The following is a 15,298-nucleotide window of genomic DNA, read 5'->3' as shown; positions in this document are numbered from 1 at the left end:
TTAAAAATCCAGAAAATCCGGAAATCACTCATGAAAGGAGTCAGCAAATATAGTTTAATAATAGGGTAGGCGTTAAGCTAAAAAAAAGGGAACCACCTTTATCAATTTTACGAAGTACTTCAAGTTTTTTCAACGTCACAATAGCTTTTTTTTTCTTTCAGCTGACATTACTGTACCTCACAATTCACAATAAAATGCGTTCTAAGTCAAAGCACATCACATTGAGTTGTAGTAAAGTGCAGGAATGCAATATAGTAGCTTTTTTTAAACTAAAAAACATTAAGTTTTAGGCATGTACCTTGTATTTACTGCACTATATCACTAATGTGCTTCTTTAACTGATCTAGATAAATCGAATAACTTTTAGATCACGATCCGATAAACGACTTTTTACTATAATATTTCGTATTCTTGCTGTATATTTTTTATGATGTATTCTTACTTTAAAATTAATATCGTGTCGTGATATTTTATTATTTAATGTAAATTTAATGTGATATCTATAATAAAAATATGATAAATTTTTAATAAATTTATGAAATTAATATAAGAAACTCGAATATAAGTAAGAATGTAATGCTTTATTGACACATTAAAACAAATGTGTATTTGAAACAGTGTCTGGAATGATAACAGACACAATAAAACCATGATCAAAATTGATGCGATATCTACCAAATATCATTTCTAAAGCAGAAATATTGTGTTATTTAGATTCTTAATCTTTTGATACTAAACAAATTTTGATTATAAATATTTTATATACAAACAGTTTAGTGATACAATTGATGCAACATCATTTTAAGATTTAATATAACATAAAACTCATGCATAAGCTTTACATTATATAAAATCTAATAAACTATTATATATTAAAATCAGTTAAGATCAATTGTAATGTTTTTTCTATTCAAAATTAAAAAAATGTTATAAAATAAAATATTAGTGAATGCATTATTACGTAAAAGTGATCGTTGACGAAATTCGTAGGATAAAAAAAATTTCCTGTACATATACTCATTAAAATATTCCTCGACTCATTCGCAAATTCATGTTGGGAATTTGTCTTAATCTCCTTTGCTTGCTTTATACTGTACAATTTCAGAAAATGTCAGATAATGTGATCTGTCTTCTGTTAATAAATAATCAATTACTGTATAGTAACAATGTTAAAACACTCGCATCAGTATCCTCGATCGATATCAAAGATGATCTTTCACCAATCGTCAGCGTTGGATGGAGATTTATCAATCTTGTTGACTTATATTCCACAATTCACAGATTATGACACGTGGTAAGGCTGCAGGTGTTAATATTTTCCATCATGGTTTGTTTCTTTACCACCACATTTTATCCTCCATCGAGGAATGCTATAATTTTCTTATGTCAAGATTGTTATAAATAAATCAGACGTGTTTCATACATCATACATCAGTTTGAATGTTTTTCGGGTGATGCATAGAGCGCGGTAATGTCCACTCTCCACGCATAGGCGTTCCACTTGGAGGCACTTTCTTGACTTGCTGAGATTGTGTATAATCACTCATTGGAGCCACTTGTATAACATTTCTTTGTGGCAACATTGGAGCCGTAGGAGAAGGCACTTCTATCGACATAAATCGTTGATTGACCTAATGGAAGAATATAATGGTTCTATTCTCAAAGATTTCGCATAAAAACAACTTACATTTTAGACTACATTTTATACTATACAGTACATGTAATATACTGAGAACCTATATTATTATTTATGAATACTATAAATTCATAAACCTGTTTGTTCGTGCTAAATTCCGGTCCTGCCAAATTTATTTCTGCCTCTCGAAGATATGTTGCTTCCCATAAAACATCTCCCATTACTTCTTTCTCGATGTCTGATGATCGCTCAGTAACAGCAATTCCTATTCGAATTTAAACAACATAAAATTTAATACTAATTCCTTTACATTTTAATGAAATTTAAATGTAATAAGTTAAATTACAATTAAAACAAAATCATATGCAATAAATATTTATACAATTTAAAATTTAAACTTTAGATTTTATTATTAAAATATTAGAAAATTAAATATTTTGATATATACTTTAAATAAATATAAATAAATATTATCCTTAGACATAATTTTAATGATTACACATTAAATAGTATAATTACCTAAATTTTAAGATAACACATATTAAAATAAAGTGATTTAATATTAATATATTTTAATTGATATTTTTAGCTTCTAGTGGAAAAATTGGGAGTATCGATCAAGATGAAACTCAGGTTGAGTTGTATACGAAATCAAAATTTACCGGGTATTATATCCGGGCATTTATCTTCTCTTTCTCTAATGGATGCCTGTGGCTCTCTCTTATCATCCGTATCTTGTCTCAGTGGAGTCCGACATCTATAAACATGAAATTAGTTCCGTTGATTAATTTGACAATGATACACATTCTTTGTTTGTCTTTGAACAACTGATTTATTTTGATCAGAAAATTAATTGAAAGTATTTTAAGTGCACGACATGAAAAATATTAACTAAATTTAGACGATGCAAAAGAAAATTTTTGTAAATAAAATGTATATTTAATAGATTAAATTTAGTAAAACTATTTTTATTATAACTTAAATACAGACTTCATTTTATTTGTTTAAATATATATTTTAGATAATGTAATTCTTATTTATTTATTAAATGTTTTAAATTCATCATTTTATTTTTAAAATAAATATTGCAATTAATAAGTACATTTATATTACGAAGATGTAATTTATGTAATTATTATTATTGTCATTATTATTAATACAAGTAATATTCATTTGCATGCTAGCTTATTACACATATCAATAATGATATGTTAAACATATAATTAAGTGTAATATTCAGTATGATTATTTAAAAAGCATAGTAATGATAATAATATAAACTCCGCTGGTTTATAATAAAATAATTTTGACAAATTTCACATTTATTTTCAAATATTAATAAATGTTATAAAATTTAAAATAATGTTTATAAATTCATTTTAAAAACTGCTGGAAGAATTATGAAAGAAGAAATCACATTTGCACTTACTTGTCACTTCCATAATCCCCGTGGTCTGCAGCATGTAAAATGAGATAAATTTGCAAATTTCGAATGCAAAAGACGATAAAATAATCGGAATAAAGTATAAGAATTTCTTTCAATAATTTATTTTAACCTTATCAATTCGTCAAATAAGTTAAAATTGAATTGTTTGTATGTTTTCTCTTTTATGAATTTATTAATAAATTGTATTTGTAGTGTCTGAAATCAGATATATAGTTGTTAAAAATTACTAAAATGTAATATAATTGTATTAATAAATAGAATTATCTAAATTTGATATTGAAGATATATTTTAATAAATGTAAAATATGAAAAACATTCATTTATTTATAAAAATAGTGTATACATAGAACAAGATTACTAAAAATGTATTGTATATTAAACAGTTTGTAAGTTGTTGTAAATATGATTTTTAAATAAAATATATTTCTTTATTTTTATTCTCTTAGATTATTGTGTTAAATATATAATGATACTTTCTGTTATCAGTTATAAAGGAATATCTATAATCACAAGTGAAGATATTCATGTTACGTATTAATATATTATATAAAAAGTATAACGCGCTATATTTTTGGTTGTGGCGAGACATATCATAAAAAAGTAATTGGAATTTTGGTATCTTCCAGCACGCGATTGACTCATTTTTTCGTCATTTAATATCCATAGTATAATTTTGACCTAGTTCATATTATATTCGTTATGAAAAATCTTTTATTATATAAATGTCTCTTANTAAACTCCGTGTAATGTTATAAAAAGAAAAATTAAGAAAAAAATTAAACATATCAGCATGATATAATTTTCTAAAATATTCTTTATTAGTTATTCTTATAAATAATTTGTCTAGTAAGTTATATCAGCTGTAAAGCAGCTAGTTTTTGGCAAACTCTACTCTTTAGTGAACATTTTCCTAACGTCGATGTGGTTGGATGATTTTTAGTTAAAATGACAAGCTTCCTCGAAACTGTTATTCCATCAATCTTGTCTTCTCTTCTTTTTAAAGTCTATAGCCATTTTGGGTGACTCATGAAAAATTCAAATCTAATTTTTTCCCTGCATATTTGTCGAAAAAATGTAATATGGCGTTTTAAAACGAATTTCAATTTTCATTTACTGTCGATATCTTGAGGCGCATTAGAAAATATTTTAGCAAAGAAGTATTAGAAATGAGACTATGATATGTATTATAAGAATTCGGTTTTATGTATGAAAATCGATTGCCGTGGAAATTTTAAATATTAATTTATTGAAACAATATCTTTGTAATGTGATACTATATTTTCAAAGTGGAATATAAAAGTTAAGTTTTACTTTATAAAACTGAAAAAATAACATTAAATTCCTAGTATTACAACTTGGGTTTTCTTTTGATGTTAATATAATTTTATGAAGTTTCAAAATTTTAATAAATTTAGTCAATATTGTTACAAGTTTGGAAATAAATGAATTCACCATTAAAATGAAGATATTTGTTTTTTTTTCTTAATAAACAAAAGTATTCATTGATAATTTATTTCATTTGAGGTGAAGAATCGAGCTGCTAATTAGGATTACGACACACATTCTCATATAAGGAGCCATTATCGGAATTTCTAACATTCGACAATACTACAATGAAATATAGTTTTAAGCATGAGTCCTGGTCTCAAAATACAACTGGATGAAACTAATATGTAATAAATTCAAATTTAAAGTCACTTTTAAAAAAATTCGTATGATAAATAAATATTTTATAAAATAGCTATTGTGTATCTGAATTTAAAGTCTAAGAAAAAATGCTGTGCTAATATAATACAATTAAGTTTTATATTTTATTTTGAAAATATAGAATCATATTACCTTAAAAGATATTGCTTTAATAAATTGTTTTCATTTCAGTAATAAAAATGACTGCACTTAGTAGAATTTATAACCTTTCATTTATTTAATAATTATTACATCTGCAGGAATCATTAATTAGTATAATATTTAATATATAAATTTTTACGGATAATATGAAATTTATAAATTATGTTTTTTATAAATTTATATATGTTAAAGTAGGTATATATATATGCACTTTACATCCCATTACTTAAATTTTAAAATAAATACGAACTTTCTTTTATAACTTATTAATTGCAATGTGGAATACACTGAAAGTAGATAGGCCTATATCTTGAGTGTACAGAGAAATAATTTCTCGCTCTTATTCTCTATAAAAGTATATAATCAGTCTGATTGTCGATGTAACATTGTTTCGCATAAGCTGATTAGGATACATAGGAAAACACTTGGCTTAACAATTTTTTTCAGCTGCATAATTTTACTTCGGCTTTTCCATAAATGCTTAATATTTGATGTTTATAACTTCAGTACATACTTATCAGCAAAAAATTATGAAAATATTTTAATTTAGTAACCAGAAATCTTTGAAGACTACCACTCAAATTTATTTCATCAACATGGTCGAATTGTTTCAAATTACAACTCCGATATAAAAGCTTTCAATTAAAACTTGATGAATACTTTTGAATTGCAATTAAACATAAATTTAATTTTATAAAACCTCTAGAATATGGAGAAGTTTCAGATACTTCACATTTTCGAATTCGTTTTCTTAAATTGGAATACTGAAGGACCAAAAAAAAAAAAACAAGAAAAAATATCATATGAAATTTTTACTTAACGACTAAACTCTATGTTACATATAAAATTTACTATGAATTATAGAGTTTACCTTTTGTATTTTATGACTAACCATTGAACATTCAGTAATCTGTAGCAAATTTCAATTAATTAGTTAAGTTTTAACTTATTAAAACTAGAATAATTTTTATTTTTACGTAGAGATTTTTACAGAAAAATCATTTATTTATATGTTTTTTCATTGTTTTTAACATTTTGTGTAACAATATTTATTTTTGATTCACTGAAAAACTTGTTAAAATTCTTTTAAATAATATAGAGCGAATTATTTAATATTTTAATTCTTGAAAAGAGAACCATACACATGAAAAAATTGATTTATTAAATTTATGCCTGTCGTTGTTATAGTCTTAATAAAATTTAACAAATTCTAAAAAAAATTAAATAAAAATTTAAATTGTGTTTTATTTTTGTTTTAACATTTTTTTGATATCTAAGAAATACAACTTTTACAAAAATTTTAAAATTTAAATATTTGAAAATACATTTTAAACATTTAATTGTCTGAAGTTATAAATAGAAAACGGTGTTTTTATTTTGAAAATTATCTAAAGACTTCTATACATAATTAATTATTCATTATAATTGCAAAATATTTTAAATTTAATTAAACAAAATTTGATTAATTAAACATTGCTATAAATTGTAATTTATATTAGTACTAAAATTTATTTATAATTTTTTAGCAAATAAATGAAGAAGTTTGAAATATTAAAAAATTACTTTCTTATTTATTTCTTTAATTTATGAAATAAACGTGTAGAAAATTTTAATTATAAGTTATATTTTCTTACAATCCTTAAGAAAATAATACAATATACAAAAGCTTAATATAAAATTCTCTTTATGGAGTTAATTGAGTGAAAAATGATTTTATTATAGATACATTTAAATTTGCACATTAAAAAGATGTATCATAATGAAGCAGTAACTTTATGTTGTGAATATTAATGATGTGCTAATATTATATATATGTTAGATATCGTGTATATTGTGTGTAATTACGTATTACACTGGTAATGAAGTGTGTATGAAAAATAGTAGAAAATTATCCGAATTACATACAGGAAATTAGATTTGATAAACCTGTAGAATATTTCTCGATGATAACATAATTTTCAAGAATTTATGTCCTTCATCTTCAAGATTAAATTTCAAGCTGTACAAAAATGTCTCAGAGACGTTTATAATCAATAAAACTTTTCCCAAAGCATAATCATTCTATTAGTTGTGATTTTACTGATTATGGTCAAGGGACTTCGATATCATTTAACTTAATTGTTTTAGATTTTCGATAAATTATAATTTTTAAAGTTGACGTAAAAACGTTTATAGGAGTCAAAAAATAATTTCAATAAATGTAAATTTATATATTTATTTTTAAATAATTTTACTTGAAAAATGTAATTTTTAATAAAGGACGACAATGGTGTTATTAATACATCACAGTATTAGCTAATTAACTGTTGTATAGATATTAAAAATTAATTAGAAATAAGAATAAATGTTGTATTAATTTTTTTTTGACGTAAGAAACACGAAAAGTAAAATAGCTTTCATTAAAAACAATTAAAAGAATAATTAGAGTTTTTTGTACTTTAATTATTGTTTTCATTTTAATTGCATATTGATTACCTTGTCCTATGTTGCACATTATTTGCATAAAACTTTAAACAAATAAAAAGAAATAAATAATAAGTAATAGTTCTCATTTAGTAAAAAAAACTTGAGAAAATTTTCTAAAATACTATTATTACGTATAAATAACAAAAGCGTATTAATAGAAGAAATACAAAAATAAATAACATTATAATTTAAGAAATTGTTAAATATGTTTAAAACATTTCTTAAAAGTGCAATTGAACAATTTTAATGAATAAATAATAATAAAATTTTGATATAATTTAGAAAGAAAAAAAAATTAAAATATGAATGTTTTAAAGGTAAACGAAGGTAATATATTATTTATCTTGCATATTCTCATAAGAAAAATTATAGGTTTTCTAATTTTGCGATATAATTACATTTTTAATTAGTCAGTTTATGCTTTACGTTCTATCCTGAGAGAGTTCAATTACATTTCACATTTAATTAAATAGAAATATATTTTATCTTTAAGTTTAAACTTTCCTTCATCATTTGGATGTATTTAATTGCAATGAAATATATTCAATCATTCCAGAATTTCTTAGTCGAATTCAGTTAGAACTGAAAAAAACCTAATTTTAAAAATTACCTATTATTTTTTGTTTGTTTATGTTTTATGTTTAACAACTGATCAGTCCATAATTAAAAAGTTATTACTTTATAAATGATATAAAATAAATAAAATACTTTAATAAAATTAAATATTTTAAGTTTAAATAATTTAGTTATAAAATTACGTAAATTTTCATATATTAATGTAAAAACAAATTTTATACACAACTTGTAATCTATTCTGTAATAATTTTCTGTATAATAAAATCATTTCTTTGAAGAAATTGGACAATTGATTTTTTAATTTGTTAAAAATCCAGAAAATCCGGAAATCACTCATGAAAGGAGTCAGCAAATATAGTTTAATAATAGGGTAGGCGTTAAGCTAAAAAAAAGGGAACCACCTTTATCAATTTTACGAAGTACTTCAAGTTTTTTCAACGTCACAATAGCTTTTTTTTTCTTTCAGCTGACATTACTGTACCTCACAATTCACAATAAAATGCGTTCTAAGTCAAAGCACATCACATTGAGTTGTAGTAAAGTGCAGGAATGCAATATAGTAGCTTTTTTTAAACTAAAAAACATTAAGTTTTAGGCATGTACCTTGTATTTACTGCACTATATCACTAATGTGCTTCTTTAACTGATCTAGATAAATCGAATAACTTTTAGATCACGATCCGATAAACGACTTTTTACTATAATATTTCGTATTCTTGCTGTATATTTTTTATGATGTATTCTTACTTTAAAATTAATATCGTGTCGTGATATTTTATTATTTAATGTAAATTTAATGTGATATCTATAATAAAAATATGATAAATTTTTAATAAATTTATGAAATTAATATAAGAAACTCGAATATAAGTAAGAATGTAATGCTTTATTGACACATTAAAACAAATGTGTATTTGAAACAGTGTCTGGAATGATAACAGACACAATAAAACCATGATCAAAATTGATGCGATATCTACCAAATATCATTTCTAAAGCAGAAATATTGTGTTATTTAGATTCTTAATCTTTTGATACTAAACAAATTTTGATTATAAATATTTTATATACAAACAGTTTAGTGATACAATTGATGCAACATCATTTTAAGATTTAATATAACATAAAACTCATGCATAAGCTTTACATTATATAAAATCTAATAAACTATTATATATTAAAATCAGTTAAGATCAATTGTAATGTTTTTTCTATTCAAAATTAAAAAAATGTTATAAAATAAAATATTAGTGAATGCATTATTACGTAAAAGTGATCGTTGACGAAATTCGTAGGATAAAAAAAATTTCCTGTACATATACTCATTAAAATATTCCTCGACTCATTCGCAAATTCATGTTGGGAATTTGTCTTAATCTCCTTTGCTTGCTTTATACTGTACAATTTCAGAAAATGTCAGATAATGTGATCTGTCTTCTGTTAATAAATAATCAATTACTGTATAGTAACAATGTTAAAACACTCGCATCAGTATCCTCGATCGATATCAAAGATGATCTTTCACCAATCGTCAGCGTTGGATGGAGATTTATCAATCTTGTTGACTTATATTCCACAATTCACAGATTATGACACGTGGTAAGGCTGCAGGTGTTAATATTTTCCATCATGGTTTGTTTCTTTACCACCACATTTTATCCTCCATCGAGGAATGCTATAATTTTCTTATGTCAAGATTGTTATAAATAAATCAGACGTGTTTCATACATCATACATCAGTTTGAATGTTTTTCGGGTGATGCATAGAGCGCGGTAATGTCCACTCTCCACGCATAGGCGTTCCACTTGGAGGCACTTTCTTGACTTGCTGAGATTGTGTATAATCACTCATTGGAGCCACTTGTATAACATTTCTTTGTGGCAACATTGGAGCCGTAGGAGAAGGCACTTCTATCGACATAAATCGTTGATTGACCTAATGGAAGAATATAATGGTTCTATTCTCAAAGATTTCGCATAAAAACAACTTACATTTTAGACTACATTTTATACTATACAGTACATGTAATATACTGAGAACCTATATTATTATTTATGAATACTATAAATTCATAAACCTGTTTGTTCGTGCTAAATTCCGGTCCTGCCAAATTTATTTCTGCCTCTCGAAGATATGTTGCTTCCCATAAAACATCTCCCATTACTTCTTTCTCGATGTCTGATGATCGCTCAGTAACAGCAATTCCTATTCGAATTTAAACAACATAAAATTTAATACTAATTCCTTTACATTTTAATGAAATTTAAATGTAATAAGTTAAATTACAATTAAAACAAAATCATATGCAATAAATATTTATACAATTTAAAATTTAAACTTTAGATTTTATTATTAAAATATTAGAAAATTAAATATTTTGATATATACTTTAAATAAATATAAATAAATATTATCCTTAGACATAATTTTAATGATTACACATTAAATAGTATAATTACCTAAATTTTAAGATAACACATATTAAAATAAAGTGATTTAATATTAATATATTTTAATTGATATTTTTAGCTTCTAGTGGAAAAATTGGGAGTATCGATCAAGATGAAACTCAGGTTGAGTTGTATACGAAATCAAAATTTACCGGGTATTATATCCGGGCATTTATCTTCTCTTTCTCTAATGGATGCCTGTGGCTCTCTCTTATCATCCGTATCTTGTCTCAGTGGAGTCCGACATCTATAAACATGAAATTAGTTCCGTTGATTAATTTGACAATGATACACATTCTTTGTTTGTCTTTGAACAACTGATTTATTTTGATCAGAAAATTAATTGAAAGTATTTTAAGTGCACGACATGAAAAATATTAACTAAATTTAGACGATGCAAAAGAAAATTTTTGTAAATAAAATGTATATTTAATAGATTAAATTTAGTAAAACTATTTTTATTATAACTTAAATACAGACTTCATTTTATTTGTTTAAATATATATTTTAGATAATGTAATTCTTATTTATTTATTAAATGTTTTAAATTCATCATTTTATTTTTAAAATAAATATTGCAATTAATAAGTACATTTATATTACGAAGATGTAATTTATGTAATTATTATTATTGTCATTATTATTAATACAAGTAATATTCATTTGCATGCTAGCTTATTACACATATCAATAATGATATGTTAAACATATAATTAAGTGTAATATTCAGTATGATTATTTAAAAAGCATAGTAATGATAATAATATAAACTCCGCTGGTTTATAATAAAATAATTTTGACAAATTTCACATTTATTTTCAAATATTAATAAATGTTATAAAATTTAAAATAATGTTTATAAATTCATTTTAAAAACTGCTGGAAGAATTATGAAAGAAGAAATCACATTTGCACTTACTTGTCACTTCCATAATCCCCGTGGTCTGCAGCATGTAAAATGAGATAAATTTGCAAATTTCGAATGCAAAAGACGATAAAATAATCGGAATAAAGTATAAGAATTTCTTTCAATAATTTATTTTAACCTTATCAATTCGTCAAATAAGTTAAAATTGAATTGTTTGTATGTTTTCTCTTTTATGAATTTATTAATAAATTGTATTTGTAGTGTCTGAAATCAGATATATAGTTGTTAAAAATTACTAAAATGTAATATAATTGTATTAATAAATAGAATTATCTAAATTTGATATTGAAGATATATTTTAATAAATGTAAAATATGAAAAACATTCATTTATTTATAAAAATAGTGTATACATAGAACAAGATTACTAAAAATGTATTGTATATTAAACAGTTTGTAAGTTGTTGTAAATATGATTTTTAAATAAAATATATTTCTTTATTTTTATTCTCTTAGATTATTGTGTTAAATATATAATGATACTTTCTGTTATCAGTTATAAAGGAATATCTATAATCACAAGTGAAGATATTCATGTTACGTATTAATATATTATATAAAAAGTATAACGCGCTATATTTTTGGTTGTGGCGAGACATATCATAAAAAAGTAATTGGAATTTTGGTATCTTCCAGCACGCGATTGACTCATTTTTTCGTCATTTAATATCCATAGTATAATTTTGACCTAGTTCATATTATATTCGTTATGAAAAATCTTTTATTATATAAATGTCTCTTATGATTATTATATGAATATTTTTAATTCAGAATATTTATGACTATTTAAATAAGAAAATAACTTTTTCAATATTAATACAAAAATATCAGAGTTTCAAGATTTCATAGGTGAATAAAGTTAACAAATTATGACATAAAAATACAATAATCTTTCTATATAAATAACAGATATAAAATAATTGTAAAATATTTTTTATTTCTCAAAATGTTACTTAAATTATTAGATTTGGTCTAGGCTCTAGGCGCTTTTAATTTTGAAGATTTTGAAAATATATAAATATCAATAACATAACAACATATACAGAATTTTGATTATTATAATTATTTTTGATAAATTTTATGGTTTAATTGTATATTTACTAAACCTTATTATCTGTATTTACATATAGAGTGATAATTATAATTTGAATCATATCTTATCTATCATAATTATGATATTATATAATTACGATATAATGGTTGCTAGACTTGAAAAGTCAACATTTTGAAGTTCTCCTAATTATCCCTGTCACGAGGCCAGAAGTTATGATAAATTCTTATAAATTTAACTTAAAGTTTTAATTGCAAAGACTGATTAGAAATTAGTTTCAAAAAGTAAGAATGGAATAAATTAAGCATAGACTAATAAGCTGCATGTCATTAATTTAATGCGTTTATTCCTTTGTGGATTAACAGTTTTGTCTGGAAATTCCATGTATTACCTATTGACAGTCGAGACAAGAATAAACGTTTTCTTGAATTTAAATATAAAGCCTTTTTTAACGTAAATACCAACACTAGAAATTCATAATGACGTTAATCTTTATAATCATAATTTACATATTTAAAAAATGCAAATATTTAATTATATTAACTTTAAATACAAGTAGAAATAATAAAGCCTTGTCTTTGACAGAATGTAAATTTATATGGCAATTGTAATTAAAACTATTTTTATACACATTTAAATTAATAAGCACAGTAAAAAATAAGTCGATACGTTATTAATTATTAAAAGAATTATCAGATGGCTAAAGGAATATTTTTCAAAATTAATTGTATAAAATTTTAAAATATTTTAAAAAATATACTATCAGTGGCACAATCAGGAATGGTGAAGGGGCGAGTGCTTCCCCTAAAGATAATTTTAAACAAAAAGTGATAAAAACAAAAAAAAAACATGCTTAGTTACTGTTTATAATGCTTAAATGACATTACAGTAAAAATATTTTTATTATACATTTATAATAAAAAATTGGAAAAATATTTGCCCCATGTTTGAAGCTTCTGATTGCGCCACTGAGTGCTATATTAACTCACTTTTATGAATATTATTTCTTCTCCTCGCTTTCATCACTAAAATAATGAGTACTGCGACTAGTACAAGACATACTATAACTGCTATTACTCCAATGATTATAGGACTAATGTTTACTTGCCAAATATCATCTATAAAATTTTAAATTGTAATATTAAACATTTGAATTCTCATTAAATAAATAATATCAGAAAGAATATTAACATTTTCATTCAATAATTGTTATGAAAAATACCCTAATATCTTTTAAATAAAATATAAAAACCAGCAACGAATTGAGTAACTTTTCCGGCTGTTAAGAGATTTTATTTTAAAAATAACTTTTATGTTATTAATCATACTGTTAATAAATAAATTGTGTGTGGTGTCAACTGTTATGAGATTTTATGATTAAAAAACTTTTAATATTATTAATTATTATAAAATGGCAAAACGCTGAATTTTGAGGGTGGATATGAAATTTATAAAAAAAATTGTAAATGTCAGTAACGAGTAAAATCTTCATTAAGTCCGATCCCTCTCGCCCATGTGATATATGACGAGAGGGATCTATCTCTCCATCCTGTCAGTGGCACGTTATAACTTCATGATGACCAGGCAAATTTGAATTAGGGGACCTCATGTTCAATATAAATTTCACACATTTGTCTTTGGGGAAAATATTTTCTTATAAATTATTGGTCTGTCAGTGGAGACCCCAGACAATTTTCTATTTTTCCCAAAGAATAACGTGCCGCCGCACTCTGTTGATCTTTAACCATCAAAATTTAATAGCATCAATACCCCTCAGATACACTCTACCATACTAAATTTTGTTTCTTAATCGTTACCCCCATCTTGAGATATTAAACGAAATAGTCGCCAATGAACACATACATAACGGAATTTTTTTCCTTTAATTTCTTTTGTCTATTTTGTGTTCAGGGGTCTCATAACGTGGAGAAACACCCGGAGGATCACAGTTGACACGATTCCAACACTTTTCCTTGTTATGTATACATAACAGCCGGAAAAATAAAATGAATCACAAAATTAATTGTAATATAAAATTTAATTTAATTTGTTTACAAATCAAATTAATATAAAAATACACTTCATTTTTACAATATTTCAGACACCGCTTTTAAAAATTATTATTATATTTATAGATTAATAATTAATATATTTCATAGGTGAATAAAGTTAACAAATTATGACATAAAAATACAATAATCTTTCTATATAAATAACAGATATAAAATAATTGTAAAATATTTTTTATTTCTCAAAATGTTACTTAAATTATTAGATTTGGTCTAGGCTCTAGGCGCTTTTAATTTTGAAGATTTTGAAAATATATAAATATCAATAACATAACAACATATACAGAATTTTGATTATTATAATTATTTTTGATAAATTTTATGGTTTAATTGTATATTTACTAAACCTTATTATCTGTATTTACATATAGAGTGATAATTATAATTTGAATCATATCTTATCTATCATAATTATGATATTATATAATTACGATATAATGGTTGCTAGACTTGAAAAGTCAACATTTTGAAGTTCTCCTAATTATCCCTGTCACGAGGCCAGAAGTTATGATAAATTCTTATAAATTTAACTTAAAGTTTTAATTGCAAAGACTGATTAGAAATTAGTTTCAAAAAGTAAGAATGGAATAAATTAAGCATAGACTAATAAGCTGCATGTCATTAATTTAATGCGTTTATTCCTTTGTGGATTAACAGTTTTGTCTGGAAATTCCATGTATTACCTATTGACAGTCGAGACAAGAATAAACGTTTTCTTGAATTTAAATATAAAGCCTTTTTTAACGTAAATACCAACACTAGAAATTCATAATGACGTTAATCTTTATAATCATAATTTACATATTTCTTGAATTTAAATATAAAGC

The 15,298-nt window shown here is 23.8% G+C and overlaps 1 protein-coding gene across 1 annotated transcript in view; it reads right to left on the bottom strand.

The window, feature by feature from the left end:
- Positions 1 to 9,063: 9,063 nt before the first annotated feature.
- Positions 9,064 to 15,298, bottom strand: part of LOC111640458 (protein turtle homolog B-like) — a gene marked incomplete at its 5' end in the record, with an annotated part of 29,598 nt that continues 23,363 nt past the window's right edge. Inside the window, 5 exons of the mRNA XM_023386471.1 lie at positions 9,064 to 9,909; positions 10,052 to 10,179; positions 10,577 to 10,671; positions 11,344 to 11,368; positions 13,392 to 13,520. Coding sequence (XP_023242239.1) covers positions 9,703 to 9,909; positions 10,052 to 10,179; positions 10,577 to 10,671; positions 11,344 to 11,368; positions 13,392 to 13,520 — 584 coding nt within the window. The remainder of the gene's footprint in view (positions 9,910 to 10,051; positions 10,180 to 10,576; positions 10,672 to 11,343; positions 11,369 to 13,391; positions 13,521 to 15,298) is intronic.

Source organism: Centruroides sculpturatus, unplaced genomic scaffold (assembly GCF_000671375.1).
Source record: "Centruroides sculpturatus isolate CEXI.00-Female unplaced genomic scaffold, Cexi_2.0 scaffold148, whole genome shotgun sequence".
NCBI lineage: Eukaryota > Metazoa > Arthropoda > Arachnida > Scorpiones > Buthidae > Centruroides > Centruroides sculpturatus.
The sequence above is the reverse complement of the archived record's forward strand: the minus strand, read 5'-3'. Positions and strand labels throughout refer to the sequence as shown.